The sequence below is a fragment of the Coffea eugenioides genome, chromosome 2, assembly GCF_003713205.1.
Source record: "Coffea eugenioides isolate CCC68of chromosome 2, Ceug_1.0, whole genome shotgun sequence".
Lineage (NCBI taxonomy): Eukaryota > Viridiplantae > Streptophyta > Magnoliopsida > Gentianales > Rubiaceae > Coffea > Coffea eugenioides.
The window spans coordinates 2,784,228-2,809,802 of NC_040036.1; the positions used below are offsets into that span (position 1 = coordinate 2,784,228).

The window sequence follows — 25,575 nt, forward strand, 5'->3', positions numbered from 1 at the left end:
AAAATAGAAATACATAATTTCTGGCTTATTCTTATAAAATTTGATCTGATCAAATGAATTTGTAAGAACACCCAAACCACCATGCACTTCATCCCGAACCCCCAACTTATCATGGAGGATTCTTGATGTTTGAAATTGTCCATTAAGGTCCATTGGAATTTAAGTGCTTTCATGTCCTCAACTGCTCGTGGGCCTCATCTTCATTCTATTGTGTATAATTATAAATTATAGATATTATTATATAGTATATTATATTACATATATAAATATACTTATATATGAGTCGGACTTTAATCGAACTTATGCCTAATATGATTTAAACTTAGCTTATATTTAATTTATGCCTAATATTTAAACCTGAGTTCTAGCCAACCCAATTCAAATTTAGACTCAATGAACTTGTTGTTTTGGATCGAGCTGAGTCTAGCTCAAATTGGCCCGAACCATTAACAATCCCCTGTAGGTAAATGTTGCTGTGTCGCATGCAAGATGAAGGGATTGGTAATTTGACTAACTCAATTCATTTAAAATTGCACAACACATTTCCGCTCCCAATTTCAATGATGAGAAACCCCGATGGTATATTTTATCAACAGAGATTTTATACTCAACCAAACATGGATACTAGAATTCGAAACGATTAGTGTGGGCTCGAGGATTAATTTTATACTCAACGAAACATCAATACTAGATTTCAAAACAAATAGTATGGGCTCGAGGAAAAATAGGAAGTAATTATAGAGCAGAGCATCTTTCTTTTTATTTTTATCATTTAATTCGCTTCATCGTATTCGTAATTTATATCTCTTTCCTTATATCAAACGGTATAAAAAAAAAATGTACCATCCCAAACAGAAACCAGTTTATGACAAGAGAATGAACAGTTTCTGTGATGATCAAGAAGGAAGTTACACAAGCACTAGAGGATTGAAACTGAACTTTTGCCACTAACTACTCTTTTTTTTTTCAAGTGCTTCTCAAGAAGGCAACAGGAAAATCAAATTCCCTCGCTTCTCCACGAGCGCAAAGCAGGATACGATGGTAATTCAGGCAAAGGTATATCCACAATTTGGCGCAAGGGAACTTGGCGTACTGATTTTTCCCATGGCAACAGTTTGAGGTCCTGAATTTAGCACCGAAGCATATGAGGAAAGAGATGTCAAACACTTTATTCCGTTGAATAGATTGATCTAGAATTCTGAGTTGGGAAATATTAGATAATGCAAGTTTGATTTATTACCAGAGATGAGCGCCTTTGGTCTGGTCTTGAACAATATCTTGTGGCGAATAATTCCAATGACAGCCAATTGTACCCTTGAATTTGACGGAGAAGCAATATCCCCTCCACTATCCTTCTCTTCCTCTCCCTCTCCTTCAACCACATCCTCATCTGAGACCCTAGTTTTCTTCAACACCAAAATAGGCTTCTTCAGGGGCACCTTCGTCCCCGTCAACTCGTGGTACCCTACTGTAAACGTGTAACTTTCCTACAAACCCACCGAAACAAGTTTCACAGATATGCTACGAGAAGCTAGAAGCGAGGGAAAAAAAAAGAAGAGAAAAATTCAGAAAATTGTCATGGTTAAAAATGAAGGCTGACAGGCCAGAAAAGGAATTAATTAATTGAAAAGGGAAACGGTGGGGAATTGGGAAACCTGAGACGAGGGTCGGCAGAGAAGGCCGATATGGAGATTGCGGAGGCGATCTTGAAAGGAGGGCTGGGCCTCAACCACGCCTTGGAGTTCCAGAATTGCCCATTCCGGGCAATTGCCTTGACCGCAGCTGCACTTCACCTTTATCTGCATCCCCCGTGCGATTACCCAACGGATGAATTGAATTCAAGCAGTGGGGGTGGATTTTTTTTTTGGGCTGTCAAAAAATGGCAGGTTGAAGGAGTAGTAAGTAACGAGGAAAGGTTGGAGGACAGACGGCTAGTGACCAGTGAGAGAAAATTAGGAGGGAAAACAATATGGATTTGGCGGCAAAAGGGCGGGCCATCCATCGATCTGGAACATCTTCTCTCAGCGGACCTGTCGTTCCACCGCCACGGTTGAAGTCAACTGACACAAGGGTAAATTCGCAAAGCTCCCCTTGATTTCGACAATTTTGCTTTTGGCACACTTTACTTGTGTACTATTTTGATGTTACGATCACAGAAAGGATAATATATATATATAATTGTATATAAGATGTAATAATCATTTGGAGACATTTATTTGATGAATTTGAAGTCTTGCATGCGGGAGCAACAATCACTTGGCATAGTTGTGGAGAAAGGTTGAAATTTTTAAGAAAAAGTTGATTGAATAGAGAATAATCACAAAAGACTATTAACAAATGATTTGGAATGTTAAAACAAATATGTGATGTACTAGATGAACATCTAGGTATATAGAGACTTTATTATTGTAGAGATATCACATAGCATTTGAAAAATTATAAGTTTTTATTGGGATTGGGAGATCCTTTAAGAAAATTTATTTTATAATTTGGACAAAAAATGTAAAAAATGCACAACTTATGAATAATTTACAAAACATGTAAAATCATTCACAATAATATATAAATGACTTTTACTTTTCCCATCTTGAGAGAATTTCAAATTAATTTTTTTAGCCATCTCAAATAAGTTATAAATACAATTTTAAACACTTTTCCTTTTTCTTTTTAATTTCCAAGCTAGCCATATGGATAAAAAAAAGCAAAATGCTAAATAATTTATAAATTTTCTTAAATTGACTCAAAATAGCTTACATAAAAGGAAATATTTCTTTATTTGGTAACCTAAAAGATACCTAATTAACATATCAAACAAATAAAGGTGGATCTAACATTAAAGTTTTAAAATCATAATCAACCCTCTAAATTGCAACACCTTAGTAAAAGAAATCTACCCTTCCATCAAAATATTGATCCACTATTATATTTCCAAATAATTGAATCCTAAAGAAAACCAAAAAAATTCTTTTTCTAGTTTGAAAACATTGTAGATAAAAGTTTCTTTTTTTTTTGTATACATCTTCATACTTTTGTCTTTGCTTTTTACTTTTGATTAGTATACTTTTTATTTCGTAATAGTGAGGCAACCAAAGGGCAACGTTGGGGATAAACTATGTTCTCTTTCTTAAAATGAGTATTTTAATAGTATATTTTGAATTGGGTTTAAATATTACAAATATTTGAAAATAAAGGAGCTAACTGAAATTTTGAAACCTCAAAATGTTAAGTGATATTGTTAGAGGCTTCTGAAATTATCCCTATAACAAATGCCAAGGAATGGCTCTTCTTTTGTCCTTTTTACTCTTTTTGTTCTACATCTTTAATTTCTTGTTTACGTCACGAGTTCCTTATATGGTGTTTTTCTTGTTTATTTCACTTATTTTCCTTGACGAGTACCCTACCGGACGCGCAGTTGAACGTACAAATTCCTCTCACGTAGCAATTGATTTGAAGGAGAGCTTTAAAATTACTACACAAAACGCTTAACACACGATAATGAGCTTGGCTGAATACCATGGCGACATAACCACTATCTCAGTTATGGTAGATAGAAGTTTTCTCTAACGTCCTCTCCCGGGAAGGAGAGAAAATTGAAGATACAACAGTTATCAGGAAAGAAGAGAGCAACAGATTGTTTGTACAACTAAAGCTTTTCCAAGGTCACAACAGTCAACAACACAATGATCTACACATGCAAAGCAAGAGACCCTCCACATGATGCATCTAAGGTCTAAAGACACTTAACCATAACTACAGACCCAAGGGGCATGGCAAACGACATGACCCCCAACCTACCTCTACACAGACCCATTTAACTAAAGACGGACTAAACTAGAAGCCTTCAAAGCCTTTGCTTATGAACGGGGAACTCTGCTACACTAGAATGCCTAGATGAAACACTGGCATGGCTAACTCCAGCTGACATAGAATTATTTGTTAAGCCACTCTCTATGGTTTCTGATGAGTTATGTGGTGGCTGCCGCTGTATGGTCTCCATATTTGTATCAATCTCACCAGTTAGCGTCTTCACCGCAAACTCAAAGCATGGGTCTGACCATATGTCCTTAGAAGGCGAGTCCATACAGGAACCAGGAACTGCATCAGGCAAATTTGATGAAGACCCCTGATTCATAGAAACCTTGGTCTCATCTCCTATTGGTATTGCACCCATAAGAGTTTTGATGGCAAATTCAATGCATGGATCCTGGCACAAATCCTTCAGACAAATCCCAAGAGGCGCTTCTGGCTTCTCATCACCCTTACAATCAGCAACCCCCAGCTTCACAAGCTCTTCTGGGAAAGTAACATCTCTGGGAGGCAAAGCATCAACGCTGTCTTGCTTACTATCAGCAGCTTCGGTCCCAGTTGTCACCCTTTCAACTTGTTCCTGTACATCAGCTAAGTTGTCACCTTTGTCAGCACAATTGACTTCTGTCTCAGTCATCTGTCTTCCTGCAGCTCGACGAACTCGAGTATGTGAATTTGACTCCAGTGAGAGATTAACTCTAACGCCAGCAAGTCTTTTTGAAGTTCTGCGAGGCAAATCAGCCCCCTTCTTGTCATTCAATTTTCTCTTCTTGCGGTTGGTTGCTTGCAAACCAATTCCTGTATGTGAATTTTCAACAAGGACCTCAGTTACAGTAGTACTTTCAGAAGAGCTTTCCTTCTTTTCTCTCTCTTTTAACTTATTGGCCTCTGGCAGGTTATCATTATCGATAGCAGCAGTTTCTGCAGGATCAGCACGTTCCAAAAGAAACATATGGTTAAGCAGATGCAGCAAACGAGCTTCACATATTAAAGTGTCATAAAGACATCTATTTAACTGCTACACATACACAGCTGTTTTTCTAATAGCAAAGGTGGTGCATGCTTAATGGTGTATTTTACTCCACCCGTCCCCCCAACTCCCCACCAAAAATTAGAAAATAATAGTCAGAAAGCATTTGCACTACTTTAACTTAAAAGAGTAATGGACCATAAGAGGAGAGTCTACATGTCCACAATCAACAGATAACTCAGAAATTTTATACAGTCGGCGTTGCCAACTGTGAAACAAAAAGGAATGTGAAGCACCTGATTTCTGAATTTCATTCCCAATAAACTGTTTCTCTGCTTTGCTGTCAGCTGTTCTCTTCTCTTCAATTTCAACAGAAGACTGAGGCAAAGAAATACCACAAACTTATGACCATTTTCAAGAATTCACGCATCACTAAGGAAGAAGAAGAAAAAGAGCAATAAAGGTTTCACAAGGGGACGCTATTTTGAGAAATAATGCACTTTGTATGACAGTTTGATCTGTTATTATCCCCTACAGAAGGGAAGAGATCAAAAGTTGCTGCGATTTCTGAAGCTACAAATATACAGTGTGTTAAAAGATGTAATGAAGATCAAAATTCATCCACCATCGAACAGCTAGATAACCAAAGAAACACCACCAAATAGGGAAGCAGATGGATCCAAAACATCATTAAGCCCATAAATCAAAAGAAAATGTAGCCTTTTACTACCCATAAAAATTTTATAAGAAACACGTAAAATAAAAAATTAATCACCAAAAAAAACTCAGAGAGCTCTCCTGAGCATTTTACCATTAAAAGCAAGGAACCATTAAAAAGACAGCTCAGTTGGAGCCAAAATAGTGGAATGCAGAAAATAAATGCACCAGAACTTTAAAAGTGCTTTCTCTGCAACTGAAACCTCTTGCACCTAAGTGCGACTTTCAGTTATATAATCATTTACATCAATTTTCTCGGCTTGTGCTCTCAAGGAAACTAGCTAATTGTCTCATCAAACGGCATCTGTCTCTCCAATTCAAATGAACAAAGGTTTAATCCAGTAAAGAAAAGTACAGGAAAAGAAAGGGAGCAACTCACTGGTAAAGAATTATCTCTTGACTCCAGGTTGATAGAGCTTTGCTCATTGGCCTTTGATGCCAGCCCTCCCATCTTTCCAGTATCCAGGTAGCGGAAAACTTCCTTCATAGAGCGGAAGAGATGACCACTTTCAGGATCAATGTAGTACTGGAGAAGTTAAACATCAGTGACAGTCAATACAATTCCCAGCATGAGTATAACTGAATACATATTAAGCCAAGAGTCAAGACTCAACAATGTCAAGAATAGCAAATATACCCGAGTATCTCAACAAGTTGAGTTGTTTAAGTCTATAGTAACTAATAAATATTGACAACGATCACAGCAACATTTCAAGCCAAGCATTTGACGTTGAAAAGGAGAGAGAGAAAGTTACTGGAGACACAGTACCGGATCTCTCCTGATTTTATTACCCTTCTGCGTAACTCTTGTTTCTTTGATCCAGCCTGCAGGTAATCCTTCTACAGCTTCCTCCTTCACAACAAACTAAATTTGGTAACAATCAAAAACCTTGCTAAAATGGAGTAGTAGACTTAATAAGATCCATTAAATTTTAAGAAACAAGAAACAAAAACAGGGCAATAACGGTTTCACAAACTTTTATTGCAGGACGGCTGCTGATGCTTTTGTTCTGAGTCTCCTCATGTACAGGTTGGCTGACTCTGACATCCTTGAGATAGCGAAGAACTTCAGGCTTGGAATAGAATTTTCGTTCATTTGAGGGATCAACATAACACTGGAATAGATCAATACCACTATTTTCAGTATAATATAAAAGTTAAAAAGGAAAAAAAAAAAAAAGCAAAATCTCTGATGTTCTCTCTTTCAAAGATTCATCAGTTAAAACACAGAAAATTTCTGCTATCATTAGGAAGAAAAAATAAATGGGACAAGTTTCATGCCAAGTAAGATCCTTATGAACTCAAAAATTTAGAATATAAAGTTCATAGAGCCATTAATGCAATAACCAAAACAAATAATCTTCATAGCTTGACATCTCAAGAGGAATTAATAATCAATAACCAACTCAGTTTTGATAACTGAAACTTTTAGCTCTGCCTTCCCTTTGTCCCTCCTCCTTCGAAACTGAGTAATCAGTTTACGCTTGTCTCCATTTCTATCATATGCTCTATATCTATCCTCACTCTTATAAATGGCAACTCAAAAGATTCCAAGACATGCCTGCAACTGGAAATTTCTTTGCTTACCATAGATAATGTAGCGCCTACTATAACTTACATGGAAAAACGTGAAATTTTTTTTAGGTTTAATTGGGTGAGCCTCCAGAAATTGAAAATCACGGGCATGGTTTGCCACCTTTAAATTTGTCATGCTTGTTTTTTGTACAAATTTAGCATAGGTGAATTGTTAGAACTACAGTTGGTGCCTCGGGGAATTCGAACCAACGGCAATGTATTTCCACGGTACTGTGCACCTACATTAGCGAGGAAGTCATGGGACACATGCATCTGTTTATCCTTTCAAGTAACACCACGAAGAATTTCTCCTAAAGACAAGAGTTATGTGAAATGTTCAAAAGGGCATAATAAGGACATCCTTAACCTGAACACTCACACATGCATTGACTTCTGTGACTCATATGATATCTAACGAGTCATTAAACCCAACAGCGCATCCAGTTTGTAAAGTAGATCCCATACAATCATCTTTTCGGATAGAACTGCACCAAGACGCAGTAAGCTCCCAAACGGAGCTGTGAAATACAAGTAACAGACAGCTTTAGAAACAAGAAAGCCAAAGCTAAAACCATGATACATGCAGCATTCCATCCCATAAATATCTCTGTTATATTTTTCTTTCTTTTTCCGCCCCTCGTTCTGGTCATTGAATATAACGCATTTTGGGTACAAAATCTTTTCGATTGATTCTGCTGGCAAAATTTCCCTTTGGAACTTGCTGCAAACTCCTAGCCTATATTCTTGGTTTAGATTTCAACTTAAATGGAAGAACCGCCCAACTCAACCATTTAAATCTCGCTACATTGGTATAGGTAGGGCTATAAATCCATTAACTTGCACATGCAATCAGAGGCTTCAAGCAATCGTGGTTTTCTCTAACATGCAAGGAGGATCAAACCACATTTGCACCAACTAATTCATCAGATTGATCAAATCAAAGCAGTAGGAGCCTAGGAGGGCTTAAATAACAACTTGCTTACTATTTGTATTATGTAGAGAACAAATGTTTTTAAAAAGAAAGGTCCAGAATTGCAGCAACATGGACCAGAATTATTCAAAACCCCAATGGTGAAACATATCAAGGCCAAGACAAAAATGAACAAAGAAAATGCTGAAATATATAGTATTATAAAGCCCTTTTTTTTGTTTGTTTTATGTGGGGGGGGCGGGAGAGGAGTGTGGCGCAGGTAAAACTTGAAATGCCCAGGTTAGAAGTAGTAGAACCTTGTCTTTCCTTCCATCTTGCGGACTCTAAACCCTCTCTACCTTCCAACCAGCAGCGGAGCTCAGTTCATCGGACGGTTCTACCGAGAAGTCGTCCGATGACTGGCTCCCTGCTGGTTGGAAGGTCGACGTTAGAGTCCGCAAGACTGGAAAGAAAGACAAGGTTTCTACTACTCTACCTGGCTTCAAGTTTTACCTGCTTCCACACCTCCCTCTCCCCGCCCCCCCCCACAAAAACAAAACAAAAAAAAAGGGCCTTTATATATATATATTTCACATTTTTTCTTTTGTTCATTTTTTGTCTTGGCCTTGATATGTTCACCAAATTGGGGTTTTGATAATTCTGCCTGTTTGCTGCAATTCTGGACCTTTCTTTTTTAAAAACATTTGTTTCTACATAACAAATAGTACAATTTTGTTATTTAAGCCCTCCTAGGCTCCTACTGCTTTGATTTGATCAATCTGATGAATTAGTTGGTGCAAATGTGGCTTGATCCTCCTTGCATGTTAGAGAAAACCACGATTGCTTGAAGCCTCTGATTGCATGTGCAAGTTAATGGATTTATAGCCCTACCTATACCAATGTAGCGAGATTTAAATTGTTGAGTTGGGCGGTTCTTCCATTTAAGTTGAAATCTAAACCAAGAATATAGGCTAGGAGTTTGCAGCAAGTTCCAAAGGGAAATTTTGCCAGCAGAATCAATCGAAAAGATTTTGTACCCAAAATGCGTTATATTCAATGACCAGAACGAGGGGCGGAAAAAGAAAGAAAAAAAAAACAGAGATCATTTATGGGATGGAATGCTGCATGTATCATGCGTTTAGCCTTTGCTTTCTTGTTCTAAAGCTGCTTGTTACTTGTATTTTCACAGCTCCAAGTTTGGAGCTACTGCGTCTTGGTGCAGTTCTATTCCAGAAAAGATTATTATTAGGGATCTACTTTGCCTGGAATCTGCTTTGGTTTAATGACTCGTTATATCATAAGACAGAAGTCAATGCATGTGTTGAGTGTTCTAGGTTAGGGATTTCCTTTTGCCCTTTTGAACATTCACATACTCTTTCTTTAGGAGAAATTCCTTCGTGGTGTTACTTGAAAGGATAACCCGAGCATGTGTCCCATGAGCTTCTCCTAATGTAGTGCTACAGTTACCGTTGGAAATACATTGCCGTTGGTTCGAAATTCCCGAGGCCCCACTGTATCTAACAGATTCACCTATTGCTAATTTGTACCAAAAAACAGCATGACAATTCATAAGGGTGGCAAACCATGCCCGTCATTTTCAATTTCTGAGGATCACCCAACTTAAAACCTAGAAATCACGTTTTTCCATGTAAGCTATAGTAGGCGCTACATTATCTATGGTAAGCAAAGAAATTTCCAGTTGCAGGCATGTCTTGGAATCTTTTGAGTTGCCATTTATAAGAGTGAGGATAGATATAGAGCATATGATAGAAATGGAGACAAGCGTAAACTGATTACTCAGTTTCGAAGGAGGAGGGACAAAGGGAAGGCAGGGCTAAAAGTTTCAGTTATCAAAACTGAGTTGGTTATTGATTATTAATTCCTCTTGAGATGTCAAGCTATGAAGATTATTTGTTTTGGTTATTGCATTAATGGCTCTATGAACTTTATATTCTAAATTTTTGAGTTCATAAGGATCTTACTTGGCATGAAACTTGTCCCATTTATTTTTTCTTCCTAATGATAGCAGAAATTTTCTCTGTTTTAACTGATGAATCTTTGAAAGAGAGAACCATCAGAGATTTTGCTTCTTTTTTTTTTTTCCTTTTTAACTTTTATATTATACTGAAAATAGTGGTATTGATCTATTCCAGTGTTATGTTGATCCCTCAAATGAACGAAAATTCTATTCCAAGCCTGAAGTTCTTCGCTATCTCAAGGATGTCAGAGTCAGCCAACCTGTACATGAGGAGACTCAGAACAAAAGCATCAGCAGCCGTCCTGCAATAAAAGTTTGTAAAACCGTTATTGCCCTGTTTTTGTTTCTTGTTTCTTAAAATTTAATGGATCTTATTAAGTCTACTACTCCATTTTAGCAAGGTTTTTGACTGTTACCAAATTTAGTTTGTTGTGAAGGAGGAAGCTGTAGAAGGATTACCTGCAGGCTGGATCAAAGAAACAAGAGTTACGCAGAAGGGTAATAAAATCAGGAGAGATCCGGTACTGTGTCTCCAGTAACTTTCTCTCTCTCCTTTTCAACGTCAAATGCTTGGCTTGAAATGTTGCTGTGATGGTTGTCAATATTTATTAGTTACTATAGACTTAAACAACTCAACTTGTTGAGATACTCGGGTATATTTGCTATTCTTGACATTGTTGAGTCTTGACTCTTGGCTTAATATGTATTCAGTTATACTCATGCTGGGAATTGTATTGACTGTCATTGATGCTTAACTTCTCCAGTACTACATTGATCCTGAAAGTGGTCATCTCTTCCGCTCTATGAAGGAAGTTTTCCGCTACCTGGATACTGGAAAGATGGTAGGGCTGGCATCAAAGGCCAATGAACAAAGCTCTATCAACCTGGAGTCAAGAGATAATTCTTTACCAGTGAGTTGCTCCCTTTCTTTTCCTGTACTTTTCTTTACTGGATTAAACCTTTGTTCATTTGAATTGGAGAGACAGATGCCGTTTGATGAGACAATTAGCTAGTTTCCTTGAGAGCACAAGCCGAGAAAATTGATGTAAATGATTATATAACTGAAAGTCGCACTTAGGTGCAAGAGGTTTCAGTTGCAGAGAAAGCACTTTTAAAGTTCTGGTGCATTTATTTTCTGCATTCCACTATTTTGGCTCCAACTGAGCTGTCTTTTTAATGGTTCCTTGCTTTTAATGGTAAAATGCTCAGGAGAGCTCTCTGAGTTTTTTTTGGTGATTAATTTTTTATTTTACGTGTTTCTTATAAAATTTTTATGGGTAGTAAAAGGCTACATTTTCTTTTGATTTATGGGCTTAATGATGTTTTGGATCCATCTGCTTCCCTATTTGGTGGTGTTTCTTTGGTTATCTAGCTGTTCGATGGTGGATGAATTTTGATCTTCATTACATCTTTTAACACACTGTATATTTGTAGCTTCAGAAATCGCAGCAACTTTTGATCTCTTCCCTTCTGTAGGGGATAATAACAGATCAAACTGTCATACAAAGTGCATTATTTCTCAAAATAGCGTCCCCTTGTGAAACCTTTATTGCTCTTTTTCTTCTTCTTCCTTAGTGATGCGTGAATTCTTGAAAATGGTCATAAGTTTGTGGTATTTCTTTGCCTCAGTCTTCTGTTGAAATTGAAGAGAAGAGAACAGCTGACAGCAAAGCAGAGAAACAGTTTATTGGGAATGAAATTCAGAAATCAGGTGCTTCACATTCCTTTTTGTTTCACAGTTGGCAACGCCGACTGTATAAAATTTCTGAGTTATCTGTTGATTGTGGACATGTAGACTCTCCTCTTATGGTCCATTACTCTTTTAAGTTAAAGTAGTGCAAATGCTTTCTGACTATTATTTTCTAATTTTTGGTGGGGAGTTGGGGGGACGGGTGGAGTAAAATACACCATTAAGCATGCACCACCTTTGCTATTAGAAAAACAGCTGTGTATGTGTAGCAGTTAAATAGATGTCTTTATGACACTTTAATATGTGAAGCTCGTTTGCTGCATCTGCTTAACCATATGTTTCTTTTGGAACGTGCTGATCCTGCAGAAACTGCTGCTATCGATAATGATAACCTGCCAGAGGCCAATAAGTTAAAAGAGAGAGAAAAGAAGGAAAGCTCTTCTGAAAGTACTACTGTAACTGAGGTCCTTGTTGAAAATTCACATACAGGAATTGGTTTGCAAGCAACCAACCGCAAGAAGAGAAAATTGAATGACAAGAAGGGGGCTGATTTGCCTCGCAGAACTTCAAAAAGACTTGCTGGCGTTAGAGTTAATCTCTCACTGGAGTCAAATTCACATACTCGAGTTCGTCGAGCTGCAGGAAGACAGATGACTGAGACAGAAGTCAATTGTGCTGACAAAGGTGACAACTTAGCTGATGTACAGGAACAAGTTGAAAGGGTGACAACTGGGACCGAAGCTGCTGATAGTAAGCAAGACAGCGTTGATGCTTTGCCTCCCAGAGATGTTACTTTCCCAGAAGAGCTTGTGAAGCTGGGGGTTGCTGATTGTAAGGGTGATGAGAAGCCAGAAGCGCCTCTTGGGATTTGTCTGAAGGATTTGTGCCAGGATCCATGCATTGAATTTGCCATCAAAACTCTTATGGGTGCAATACCAATAGGAGATGAGACCAAGGTTTCTATGAATCAGGGGTCTTCATCAAATTTGCCTGATGCAGTTCCTGGTTCCTGTATGGACTCGCCTTCTAAGGACATATGGTCAGACCCATGCTTTGAGTTTGCGGTGAAGACGCTAACTGGTGAGATTGATACAAATATGGAGACCATACAGCGGCAGCCACCACATAACTCATCAGAAACCATAGAGAGTGGCTTAACAAATAATTCTATGTCAGCTGGAGTTAGCCATGCCAGTGTTTCATCTAGGCATTCTAGTGTAGCAGAGTTCCCCGTTCATAAGCAAAGGCTTTGAAGGCTTCTAGTTTAGTCCGTCTTTAGTTAAATGGGTCTGTGTAGAGGTAGGTTGGGGGTCATGTCGTTTGCCATGCCCCTTGGGTCTGTAGTTATGGTTAAGTGTCTTTAGACCTTAGATGCATCATGTGGAGGGTCTCTTGCTTTGCATGTGTAGATCATTGTGTTGTTGACTGTTGTGACCTTGGAAAAGCTTTAGTTGTACAAACAATCTGTTGCTCTCTTCTTTCCTGATAACTGTTGTATCTTCAATTTTCTCTCCTTCCCGGGAGAGGACGTTAGAGAAAACTTCTATCTACCATAACTGAGATAGTGGTTATGTCGCCATGGTATTCAGCCAAGCTCATTATCGTGTGTTAAGCGTTTTGTGTAGTAATTTTAAAGCTCTCCTTCAAATCAATTGCTACGTGAGAGGAATTTGTACGTTCAACTGCGCGTCCGGTAGGGTACTCGTCAAGGAAAATAAGTGAAATAAACAAGAAAAACACCATATAAGGAACTCGTGACGTAAACAAGAAATTAAAGATGTAGAACAAAAAGAGTAAAAAGGACAAAAGAAGAGCCATTCCTTGGCATTTGTTATAGGGATAATTTCAGAAGCCTCTAACAATATCACTTAACATTTTGAGGTTTCAAAATTTCAGTTAGCTCCTTTATTTTCAAATATTTGTAATATTTAAACCCAATTCAAAATATACTATTAAAATACTCATTTTAAGAAAGAGAACATAGTTTATCCCCAACGTTGCCCTTTGGTTGCCTCACTATTACGAAATAAAAAGTATACTAATCAAAAGTAAAAAGCAAAGACAAAAGTATGAAGATGTATACAAAAAAAAAAGAAACTTTTATCTACAATGTTTTCAAACTAGAAAAAGAATTTTTTTGGTTTTCTTTAGGATTCAATTATTTGGAAATATAATAGTGGATCAATATTTTGATGGAAGGGTAGATTTCTTTTACTAAGGTGTTGCAATTTAGAGGGTTGATTATGATTTTAAAACTTTAATGTTAGATCCACCTTTATTTGTTTGATATGTTAATTAGGTATCTTTTAGGTTACCAAATAAAGAAATATTTCCTTTTATGTAAGCTATTTTGAGTCAATTTAAGAAAATTTATAAATTATTTAGCATTTTGCTTTTTTTTATCCATATGGCTAGCTTGGAAATTAAAAAGAAAAAGGAAAAGTGTTTAAAATTGTATTTATAACTTATTTGAGATGGCTAAAAAAATTAATTTGAAATTCTCTCAAGATGGGAAAAGTAAAAGTCATTTATATATTATTGTGAATGATTTTACATGTTTTGTAAATTATTCATAAGTTGTGCATTTTTTACATTTTTTGTCCAAATTATAAAATAAATTTTCTTAAAGGATCTCCCAATCCCAATAAAAACTTATAATTTTTCAAATGCTATGTGATATCTCTACAATAATAAAGTCTCTATATACCTAGATGTTCATCTAGTACATCACATATTTGTTTTAACATTCCAAATCATTTGTTAATAGTCTTTTGTGATTATTCTCTATTCAATCAACTTTTTCTTAAAAATTTCAACCTTTCTCCACAACTATGCCAAGTGATTGTTGCTCCCGCATGCAAGACTTCAAATTCATCAAATAAATGTCTCCAAATGATTATTACTCTTATATACACATATATATATATATATATCCTTTTGTCTGTACACATTCAAAAATAGTACACACGTAAAGTGTGCCAAAAGCAAAAATTGTTCGAAACTCAAGGGAGCTTTGCGAAATTATCCCTTTGTTATAAGTTGATTCATCCGTGGCGCGTGGAACGACACGGTTCCGCTGAGAGAAGATGTTCCAGATCGATGGATGGCCCGCCCTTTTGCCGCCAAATCCATATTGTTTTCCCTCCTAATTTTCTCTCACTGGTCACTAGCCGTCTGTCCTCCAACCTTTCCTCGTTACTTACTACTCCTTCAACCTGCCATTTTTTGACAGCCCAAAAAAAAAATCCACCCCCACTGCTTGAATTCAATTCATCCGTTGGGTAATCGCACGGGGGATGCAGATAAAGGTGAAGTGCAGCTGCGGTCAAGGCAATTGCCCGGAATGGGCAATTCTGGAACTCCAAGGCGTGGTTGAGGCCCAGCCCTCCTTTCAAGATCGCCTCCGCAATCTCCATATCGGCCTTCTCTGCCGACCCTCGTCTCAGGTTTCCCAATTCCCCACCGTTTCCCTTTTCAATTAATTAATTCCTTTTCTGGCCTGTCAGCCTTCATTTTTAACCATGACAATTTTCTGAATTTTTCTCTTCTTTTTTTTTCCCTCGCTTCTAGCTTCTCGTAGCATATCTGTGAAACTTGTTTCGGTGGGTTTGTAGGAAAGTTACACGTTTACAGTAGGGTACCACGAGTTGACGGGGACGAAGGTGCCCCTGAAGAAGCCTATTTTGGTGTTGAAGAAAACTAGGGTCTCAGATGAGGATGTGGTTGAAGGAGAGGGAGAGGAAGAGAAGGATAGTGGAGGGGATATTGCTTCTCCGTCAAATTCAAGGGTACAATTGGCTGTCATTGGAATTATTCGCCACAAGATATTGTTCAAGACCAGACCAAAGGCGCTCATCTCTGGTAATAAATCAAACTTGCATTATCTAATATTTCCCAACTCAGAATTCTAGATCAATCTATTCAACGGAATAAAGTGTTTGACATCTCTTTCCTCATATGCTTCGGTGCTAAATTCAGGACCTCAAACTGTTGCCATGGGAAAAATCAGTACGCCAAGTTCCCTTGCGCCAAATTGTGGATATACCTTTGCCTGAATTACCATCGTATCCTGCTTTGCGCTCGTGGAGAAGCGAGGGAATTTGATTTTCCTGTTGCCTTCTTGAGAAGCACTTGAAAAAAAAAAGAGTAGTTAGTGGCAAAAGTTCAGTTTCAATCCTCTAGTGCTTGTGTAACTTCCTTCTTGATCATCACAGAAACTGTTCATTCTCTTGTCATAAACTGGTTTCTGTTTGGGATGGTACATTTTTTTTTTATACCGTTTGATATAAGGAAAGAGATATAAATTACGAATACGATGAAGCGAATTAAATGATAAAAATAAAAAGAAAGATGCTCTGCTCTATAATTACTTCCTATTTTTCCTCGAGCCCATACTATTTGTTTTGAAATCTAGTATTGATGTTTCGTTGAGTATAAAATTAATCCTCGAGCCCACACTAATCGTTTCGAATTCTAGTATCCATGTTTGGTTGAGTATAAAATCTCTGTTGATAAAATATACCATCGGGGTTTCTCATCATTGAAATTGGGAGCGGAAATGTGTTGTGCAATTTTAAATGAATTGAGTTAGTCAAATTACCAATCCCTTCATCTTGCATGCGACACAGCAACATTTACCTACAGGGGATTGTTAATGGTTCGGGCCAATTTGAGCTAGACTCAGCTCGATCCAAAACAACAAGTTCATTGAGTCTAAATTTGAATTGGGTTGGCTAGAACTCAGGTTTAAATATTAGGCATAAATTAAATATAAGCTAAGTTTAAATCATATTAGGCATAAGTTCGATTAAAGTCCGACTCATATATAAGTATATTTATATATGTAATATAATATACTATATAATAATATCTATAATTTATAATTATACACAATAGAATGAAGATGAGGCCCACGAGCAGTTGAGGACATGAAAGCACTTAAATTCCAATGGACCTTAATGGACAATTTCAAACATCAAGAATCCTCCATGATAAGTTGGGGGTTCGGGATGAAGTGCATGGTGGTTTGGGTGTTCTTACAAATTCATTTGATCAGATCAAATTTTATAAGAATAAGCCAGAAATTATGTATTTCTATTTTTTGGCGACTTTAATAATTTAAAAAGTGGGGCGGTAAACACTCGGATTGGTTAGCACTCCATAATACAACATAAAATATTAATAATTCATAAATAAATTTATAATTATAAAATATATATTATATATAATTATGAATTTTCATCAAACCCGATTTGAACTTAAAACTCAAATGATAATATGAATTGAACTTGAACTTTTTAACATGAGCTTGAAACTCTAAGGGGGCGCCTGGTTCTTGCTTTGGAATTGGAAAGGAAAATGGAATAATTCCCCCACTAATAAGGATTTTGGTCAATTCCTATTACACTGGACCAAGAGCACAGTATTGGAATTATTGTAATTCCAAGTACCAAAACTCCTAAATCAAACAGTCCCTAAAGTTCGAAATCCAAAAATTCATATAATTTATAAGCCGAGCTTTAGCAAGAGCTCGAAAAGTCCAATTGATACCTCTCTTTCAAATTCAATCCACCAAAATACAACTTGCACTATCAGGTGCCACCGAGGATTCCAATAAAGAGGAAAAGCATAAACAGCAACACTAGACACCAATTAAACGCAGACAGGTACACCAATAGCAAAGTATCGTTAAAAAACCGTAAAAGCCCAGATGAAGCAATTCTGTATAGAAAAGTAGGGTTGTTTTACAGCTAATTTCACAACAATCATGTATGCCATTCTTACGAACAATAAGAAGCAAAATTCCAGGCGAATGGGAACTTCCATCAAGAAGAATTTGCAGCTTGCAATGGAGATGTATCAATTGGTGAGGACCAGCTCGAATCCCTGAAGGATCCGAGCTGAATCCCTATTTACTTAAGTTACAAAACATTGCTAAAATAAATTGTAATGGTAGAATTAATCTCTATGCAGGGCCAGAAATTCCTACGCTAGCACGAGCTCTTAACATTTCAGTTCTCTTACTTCTCTCCATGACATCTACTAGCCAGTCTACGCTTTCTTTAATCCCTGTCCTGTAATCAATGACGAACTCTAGAATGAGAACCTTTAATGTACAAGAAGCACACGAAGTACACATTTTCTTGTACGTCACCACAAGCAGCACAAAGCTTCCAATTGGGACTCTAGGACAATTAAATCCAGCAGTTTATACTTACCCATCATATGCAGAAACAGCTTGAAAAGTATAAACTCGTTCATCCAATTTCTTGAGATCTAGATACCGCGCAACTTCTTCAGCTGTTACTGCCTGCGCAAGATCCTGCAATGCAGATCTTGCATCTTAATTAGCAACAATTGCTTCAAAGAACAAGAGAACTGATAGCAAACCTTTTGGTAATTGTACAAGATGCCTCAATTTCTTTCACAACTAATCAAGTGAAGGAAGAATATACAAAGAGATCATCATAAATATTTATCTTTTTGCGCATTCAAAATGTTTATATCACAGGTTACGACCAAATGAGCAAAGAACATTCCACATAGGAAAGAACCGAGAACATCCTTTCCGTCCTTTTCAATTATCAAAGAAAGGAAATAAGAATGTTTGGAAAGCCCATAACAACAAATATATTGGTAATGTGATGCAGCACTAATTCTCTATACAGTAACACGTACATCACAAAGGAGGAGGGAAAAAAGTTTTTGTGAACAATATTTCGTGTTCTTTTCTTCATTTTGCAAATGAGGTTATACAAAGGCATAAAGGTGTGAAAAACAGTAATACCTGCTTGTTTGCTAATATGAGAAGTGGGGCTCCTTGCAAATCTTCATGCCTAAGAACCTTTTCTGTTCATCACATTGTGCACGAAGCAGAGCACATTAGAACATAAAATGAAGATCCTAACTCAAGCGACAAATGGTAATGATGACATGCAAAAAGTTACATTTCACTAATTTAACTTGATCTACACTGCTTACCAAGTGCTGACTTAGAATCTTCAAACCGTGAAGGACAGGCAGCATCAACAACGTATACTACTGCATGTGCCTCCTCATAATATTTCTCCCAAATTGATCGAAGACCAGGCTGATGTAACATGACAATCACACATCAGTACCCAATTCCTCAGTTTGAAAGACGGCAAGTTCACGGACCTCACAAAGTGGTTTAAGTAGAAAGGGCTTTTATATGCCAGAAATGATGGTTCAAAAACAACGGGAAAAGATGTTTTCCCTAATAATCATACAGCAGAAGGAGATTTTAAGACAATTAGTCTGTTTTGCAACATCACACAGGGACAACAGTGATAATACTGTCACAGTTATAGCTTTTTATTTAGTTAGCGAGATGTGCTACAGAACTAGCTTCTATTATTACTAGACAGAAATTTCAAAATGTGGAATACACATTTGCCTGAAAACTAATGCAATTGAAGACCAGAAACTTATGTTTCAATACCTGTCCTCCCAGGTCCCAAAAGACAAGTTTTGTGTTTGAAACTTCAACTCGACCAATATTAAGTCCCACCGTTGGAACAATACGATCAGGAGGAAGGCCTTCCAAATTTGAATATTGGGACTTCAGTTTCTCCAGTAGTGTCTAAACATATCAAAGATAAATAGTAATACTAATAATAATCAGACATAATTTCATAAGACTGATCCATAGTAATTCGTATGGGTAAAAGTGCATCAAAAGTACAAGCAGACATTGTCCATGCGTATTAATAAATGAATAGGAGAGCACAGAGGAGAAGGCAACTCAGGCACATTTATGGTAAAATTCTTAAAACATAATGAAGTTCCCTTTGCATTTAAACAAAATATAAACAAGACACTTCTCACTGAAGCTTAGTGTAGAAGTCAGAGGCAACTTTTTCAACTTCAAGAAATCTGGTAATATACAATCACAAAAATGTAAAGGTGGAAGAAATGCAAAGTGCAGTTGTAAGATGGAAAAACTTAGCTTGCTTAACGTTATGTAGCATTAGAAAAATAAAGAATTCAAGAGGTATAAAATTAAGCTGCATGCAACAAGCAAGAAAACTAGTTAGGATATTACCGTTTTCCCAGCCTTGTCAATTCCAAGAATAAGAACATGAAACTCTGTTTTGCTGAACATGTACTTCCAAAGTCCATAAAACAATGAAAACATCTCTGACTTGTTATATTGTCTCTATCAAGCATTCTACTCAACTCTCAGTAGGTTCCAGATAACTTCATTTTCTAGCCATCAATAAAAATATCCTGAGACAGAGAAGGAAGATATCGATACAATAACCAATAATTAAAAAAAAAGGATGAGAAATAGACAAACAGGTGTCAGCAAGAGAAAGGAAAGGGAAAAACATGCTGATTGGCAAAATTTTTATTTTATAATTATTTCTGTAAGACTCTTTTTCCTGCATCAATTGCGAATGAAAGAGTTCATAGAGACACAGAGAAAAAAAGAGACCCAAGGCAGAAAACTTGAAAGAAACACAATTTGCTTCAACCCACCATTCAGTACCATGAAGGAGTAAGCATTTCGCATATCTCCTAGAACAACTTAAATGTCAGTGAGATCACTAGTTTCAAAGAATTAAATCATTAGAAAGTTATGAGATATAAAAGAAATATTGCGAGATGCTGTGTGTGTAGCGGCAAAGAGCTGGAATCCCAATTATAGCTGCCTCCAATGAAATTCATATCTGTATTCCATATTGAGCAACAATTAACAGCAGATGGGTCCAAAACGCCATCAATATGTATATGCTCACACTAACCTCGCCACAATATATTCCACCAATCTAGGTTAGATATATCCTTCGAAGAAAATAGGGAGAAAAAAATCAGTATATCTCAGTTTTTCGTAGTTAAGTTGATGAATCTTCCCCTGAGTTTAAGGACCTGATCTTCCCCAGGCCTGTGATACAGAACCGACAAAGGCTCAATAACTAATGCGACTGGAAAACAAGATCTTGAATCCGGAACACTCGATACAAAATAACCCCACTACTTATTTACTGATAAAATACTTGAAATTCAATAAACCGAAAACAGAAAGAAAAAAAAAAGCTCCAGATCAAGGATCAAAGAATCAATTACTATAATACTACTGCACAAGAGAAGAAGATGTTCTTACTGTATGCGGAAAAGAAGAATGAGCGAGATTGCAAATCAAATAGAGCTATCTGGGAATTTTCTTTCAGCTCGATTTTTAATTTCTTTAATAACCCCTTTCCCTTCTTGTTTGAAGAGCTTCAAATCCCCCACCGGTTTTGTTGCTTATTACGGAATTTTGTTCATAATAATTTTCTCGGCCCATTGTTCTCGCGTTCATGTTGCTTTTCATGTCTATTTCCCACAATGCCCTCCCTGGTTTGTGCCAACTGCCAAATTGCCAATCTCGAACACTCGGAGTTTTGACGTTTGACCCAGACCCGTATTGAGTGGAACAGAGTGCGCTGCACGTCATCTTCTTTCACCCTCGTTTGACATCGCGGTACTTTCGGTGAAAAAACGCTTTTGGATGTTACAAAAACTTTTGAGGCATTTGGTTCTGTAAAATTAGAGTTAACTTTTTAGCGTTAAAAATATTATTAGAATAGCTTTTATGTTTTAAAAAATAAAATATTAAATTTAATTATTTTATCTTATATTATGAATTAAATAAAGAGATAAATATATTTTAATATTTTATATTACATATTATTTAATACAATAAATACTTATTCAACTATGTATTCAAACAATTTATTTTAAATATTTAAGTATTTAATAAGTGTTTTTATTAAAAATTCTATTGGTGAAGTATTTTTGAATAAACAACCGCAATTCCAAACTTCCTTAATTACGTTAACAAAATTCTAATATGAGTATATAGGTAGGCCCCCGCTCCCACTAGCCTAGCAGCCATACTGAGTGTGTTGGGATTGTAAATTATTTGAGATTTTTTTACTGTAGCACTTTTTTTGAGATAATATATGTGAGATAAAAAGGTGATTGAAAAATGTTTTGATGATGCTAGTAAATCAATGTGTGTAAATAAAGTGAAATAATCTTCGATCCAAACACACTAACTAGTTACATTTAATTAATTAAGTGCATGAAACAAAGTCAATCTTTCTTTATTTCCATTTCTTCTATTTCTTTCCATCCGGAGTTAGTCAAACTTACTCAAAAAAATACTACTAATAGATACAACAAATAAGCTTAATGACCTTTTTTTTTAAAGTTTAATGACCTCGGTTGTTTTTGGCCAATTGTGTTCATTTCTTCTTTTTTTTTTCCTTCCCCTCTCGTTACATATGAATATATGATATAAATAGTAAATAAATGGAATTAAAACTTGAGAGAATGATTAAGTCAAGTAGCTGGGATTTCTTACTTAAAAACAAAAGTTGATGCATGTACAATTTAAAAATAATTAGTTATTGTCAAATTTCCAATCCTAGTAAAAAAGGGATACTAGCTTCCTTTCATCCGTCCAACTCTTTGGTCAATGTTAAGAATGCTAGTTTCTTTTTTAAATGAACACCATTAAATACATGCATATTACACAATTAAAAATAATTATATGTGTGTGTGTGTGGCAGTGTTGAAATAAAAAAATTTAAAAGTAAGGAAAATATTAATCGGATCTCTTATACAAAAAGGCTTGCAAATTATTGCAGCAACTTAAATCAGGACATTCGTTTGAGTAAAAAGAAAAGCCCAGGATGATGTCGGTCGTGATGGGGCGATGTTGAGGGCGATTTGCTAATACACCTAAGTGGCAGGGGTATTAAAGGAATCGTAGAACAAGCAGCTTTCCTCAAACAATTGACATAAATACATTTTCGCAAGAGGAAGCAAGGGAACAGCTACCATTCCTTCATCTTTTCAAAGGTACGATCTCTGTCTTCTCCTTCTTCCATTTTTTTTTCCAACCGCCCCCCTGCATTGCCATGCCATAAGCTTGGTTATTTCTTTTTTCACTTTGGCGAACCTCTCGCAATATCGGGAAGTTCCGAATTTCATGCACCTGGGCCCCTGAACATTGAATGAAAATTGTCAATGAATTGAATGTTTCGTAAGAAGTGCTTAATCGGATATTCTTTGTTGTCTGTTCTTGATTTTGAATAAATTATCTTGTTTGGTAAGTAGTTCTTTAGCTTTTTTTTTTTGGGGGGGCGGGGGTTCTGGTTCCATTTATAAGTAACCATTAGGGCTTCGTTTGTGATTAGTCATTTTTCATCTAATAGAATAGCCGAGTTCTAAAAATGTTTTACCGTAGCCTGAAAATGTTGTTATGGTCCCTTGATGTGGATGGAGATTAAAATCTGAATTTGTCTGTACTTGCTACAGAACTTCTAATTTGGAGGAAATTTTACTTGTTTGAGCCAAAAAAGCTTATTACCAGATTTGTTTTGCTGTTCACTGCTAGCTGTTTGACGGTCAACTGTTGAACCCGTGCTGGGATTTGTACAAGATTTCCTTTTGACTGCGGAAATGAGGTAATTCCCCCTTCCGTATGCTTTCTGCTTACTGGGGTTCCTATATCTTTTACTTATTGGCTGCATTTTATGCTTACAAATATCACCATGATTGAGGCTTGAAATCTCTAAAGATAGATTTCATAATTCTTTTGTTGTTCCTCTCCCATTCAATTTCAAGTGGCGAGTTATTTTCCTTGAGTTGATTGCACATATTTCAAGCCTGTTATTGAGTTTTGTACGGTATGGAGCTGTGTTCAATCAATTGAGTTTGGTCAAATGTGCATGACGAACAGAAACTTATGTTAAAGAAGTAGTACTAGTCTGGCTAATGAATATGATCATACATAACTCTTTTGGAGGTTTTCTTGTTGTTGGCGTACTGTTGGCAAAGAATTGACTATTCTGTTCATTTACTTTTCTCCATTCTGATTTTTAATGTTTTTAGAATTGTATTCATGACTGTCCAAGAGAAAGTCTGCATCATTTGGACGTCTCTCAAATATTAAACAAGATATATCGTGATCTGAGCATGTTCATTCTGGTGCCAGGGGACGTGTGAGATGGGATGAAGCCAATCTTGGGGAGATTGAAGCAAATAAGCCTGTAAGACAGAAGATTACAGAACCAAAGACGCCATATCATCCTATGATTGATGATGATGGTACGTTTGTTTGAGTATTCTTGCTTCTTTCAATGCTTCTTCTTCTTCTTCTCGTCCCTCCCTCTCTCTGTCCCCGTCCCTCCCTCCCTCCCTCCCCATTTCTTTTCTGTTTTCTCCTAAGAGGTCTCTAAGGGTATGTTAGGTTTACACATTCGTGGTAGTTGACCATAAAGGGCAGTAAGTGGATAAGATTGTTAAATCAGTGGGCTTACTTTCAGGAAAATGGTGTTTGGAGGACTAAATTGTGCCTGAACTGTCAAAATTCGTTATCTGTCAATCTTAAGCTTCAATCATGGAATAAATGTCAATCGCCGCTAAGCTATTTATCTCACTGCCCTTGTGACCAACTTGAAGTGGTTTTCTCATTTGCAATTATCTAGAAACTTTTTGTTCCTGTATTTGGTGTGAATATGACTTATTGCTAAGCTCATGATTTATCTTGCATGACATGCAAGTTGAGTATTAGTGATGTTCGTCACCCCAGAAAAGAGACAACTGGCTGCGTTACTTGTCAGTTGCTTTTTTAATTGGTTCTTTGTCAACATTTTATCATGTTAGGATCATTGTCTCCTATACGAGGAGGTAGCTTTGATGATGGGTTGGCTGCTGATCCAGTGAATGCAGAAGCAATATGTTTTGCATTGAATGACATGGCTTCTTCCAGTAAAACTACTTCAAGACGCTCAGGCTGGACATCATCTGAGGATGAAGCAGATGCCATGGATCAAGATGAAGGTGTATCTCCAATCAATGCCCAATTGTATTTTCATCAAAATTTGTGTAGTTTCTCAAATTAAAATTTTGTTTGTGGAAATTTAAGTAAAGCTTGCTTTTTGTTGGGAAAGTCACTTTTTATGAAATAGGTAAACCAGTTAGAATTCTTTCTGGATCAACACGACAGCTGCACTGTTTGAGGCTACTGCTAGCAGTACTCAAGGGGATGATAATTTTCTCTCTTAATGTTTATTTTTGTTGTTTGAATAAATTCTTCAATACAGTTCCATATGATTCTAAGAGATGATTTGCTACAAATGCATCAGATTCTGATTCAGAAAGAAGCAGGACCTTTCGGGAGCACAGACGGGCTCATTATGACGAGTTCCGCAAAGTGAAGGAATTGCGAAGAAAGGGCTCTTTGCTTGAAGATGCATCTGAAGATGAGGATGAAAATGGTGAGAGAAAGGGTAAGAATGACCCATCAGCCTTGGCTGATGGAGTCAAAGACATAGAGATAGAAGGGGACAATGATGCCACTGGACCATCAAAGCCTGCCAATGGAACTTAGTTGATGTTACAAACATTTACAAACATTTACAGGAAATGTTTATTTCTTTTTTTCATTGAGGTGGTTTTGTTGCAATTCTCGGATCTGCTTTGATCTGGAACGTGTGCTTTCTTCCTTTGAGATGTATATAAGCATTTTTAATATGTAGGATCTTTTGACAGACTTCCTCTGGTGAATGAGGGAATAATCTTGTAACAGTTGCTGAAAACATGATGCTTGGTGAGCACAATGTTTCAGGTCAAAATGTTCCTAGCGCTTTGAGTTCAGTTAAGCTTGCTAACCATTTTGAGTTCAATCAGTTTAAGCATCGAAGGGTTGAAGTTGAAATACCGGATTGCCTGGTTCGACAAGACTCTCGGATCATAGCCCTTTGATATTTGATTCAAAGGGTACTTTCGGTTCTCAAAGTTAAAAGGAAAAGAAAAATGCAAATCGAGGAAGAAAGCGGAATGAAACCTTCTTAATTTGGAATGTTGCTGCAAATGGAATTTTCATCGTACTGAAAGAAGAACTGAGAGAG

At 36.8% G+C, this 25,575-nt stretch overlaps 6 protein-coding genes across 7 annotated transcripts; 3 read left to right on the forward strand and 3 right to left on the reverse strand.

The window, feature by feature from the left end:
- Positions 1-812: 812 nt before the first annotated feature.
- Positions 813-1,916, reverse strand: LOC113763627 (putative uncharacterized protein DDB_G0287975). The gene is made up of 3 exons (XM_027307500.1): positions 1,656-1,916; positions 1,241-1,487; positions 813-1,123 (listed from the first exon to the last, which is right to left on the reverse strand). The coding sequence occupies exons 1-3, from the start codon at positions 1,803-1,805 to the stop codon at positions 1,047-1,049; spliced, it is 474 nt and encodes a 157-aa protein (XP_027163301.1). The 5' UTR covers positions 1,806-1,916; the 3' UTR covers positions 813-1,046.
- Positions 1,917-3,605: 1,689 nt separating this feature from the next.
- LOC113762987 (methyl-CpG-binding domain-containing protein 13-like) lies at positions 3,606-7,663 on the reverse strand. Its single transcript, XM_027306658.1, has 6 exons — positions 7,535-7,663; positions 6,472-6,609; positions 6,264-6,347; positions 5,874-6,020; positions 5,074-5,155; positions 3,606-4,728 (listed from the first exon to the last, which is right to left on the reverse strand). Exons 1-6 carry the CDS (start codon positions 7,661-7,663, stop codon positions 3,842-3,844), a joined length of 1,467 nt encoding a protein of 488 aa, XP_027162459.1. The 3' UTR covers positions 3,606-3,841.
- Positions 7,664-8,167: 504 nt separating this feature from the next.
- Positions 8,168-13,136, forward strand: LOC113762992 (methyl-CpG-binding domain-containing protein 13-like). Its single transcript, XM_027306664.1, has 7 exons — positions 8,168-8,195; positions 8,350-8,459; positions 10,133-10,270; positions 10,395-10,478; positions 10,722-10,868; positions 11,587-11,668; positions 12,014-13,136. The coding sequence occupies exons 1-7, from the start codon at positions 8,168-8,170 to the stop codon at positions 12,898-12,900; spliced, it is 1,476 nt and encodes a 491-aa protein (XP_027162465.1). The 3' UTR covers positions 12,901-13,136.
- Positions 13,137-14,832: 1,696 nt separating this feature from the next.
- On the forward strand, positions 14,833-15,936 carry LOC113763599 (putative uncharacterized protein DDB_G0287975). Its single transcript, XM_027307450.1, has 3 exons — positions 14,833-15,093; positions 15,262-15,508; positions 15,626-15,936. The coding sequence occupies exons 1-3, from the start codon at positions 14,944-14,946 to the stop codon at positions 15,700-15,702; spliced, it is 474 nt and encodes a 157-aa protein (XP_027163251.1). The 5' UTR covers positions 14,833-14,943; the 3' UTR covers positions 15,703-15,936.
- Positions 15,937-17,337: 1,401 nt separating this feature from the next.
- On the reverse strand, positions 17,338-20,919 carry LOC113764173 (ADP-ribosylation factor-related protein 1-like). The gene is made up of 7 exons (XM_027308252.1): positions 20,775-20,919; positions 19,713-19,897; positions 19,110-19,250; positions 18,629-18,737; positions 18,435-18,496; positions 17,866-17,969; positions 17,338-17,721 (listed from the first exon to the last, which is right to left on the reverse strand). Exons 2-7 carry the CDS (start codon positions 19,803-19,805, stop codon positions 17,613-17,615), a joined length of 618 nt encoding a protein of 205 aa, XP_027164053.1. The 5' UTR covers positions 19,806-19,897; positions 20,775-20,919; the 3' UTR covers positions 17,338-17,612.
- Positions 20,920-22,481: 1,562 nt separating this feature from the next.
- Positions 22,482-25,331, forward strand: LOC113763248 (protein phosphatase inhibitor 2-like). Of its 2 annotated transcripts, none has more exons than XM_027307003.1 (5): positions 22,482-22,519; positions 23,058-23,127; positions 23,658-23,770; positions 24,329-24,505; positions 24,811-25,331. In XM_027307003.1, exons 2-5 carry the CDS (start codon positions 23,123-23,125, stop codon positions 25,053-25,055), a joined length of 540 nt encoding a protein of 179 aa, XP_027162804.1. In that variant the 5' UTR covers positions 22,482-22,519; positions 23,058-23,122; the 3' UTR covers positions 25,056-25,331. The 2 variants fall into 2 exon arrangements, with proteins under 2 accessions (XP_027162804.1, XP_027162803.1); XM_027307002.1 differs by having other exon boundaries at positions 22,484-22,519; positions 22,979-23,127.
- The last annotated feature ends 244 nt before the right edge of the window (positions 25,332-25,575 follow it).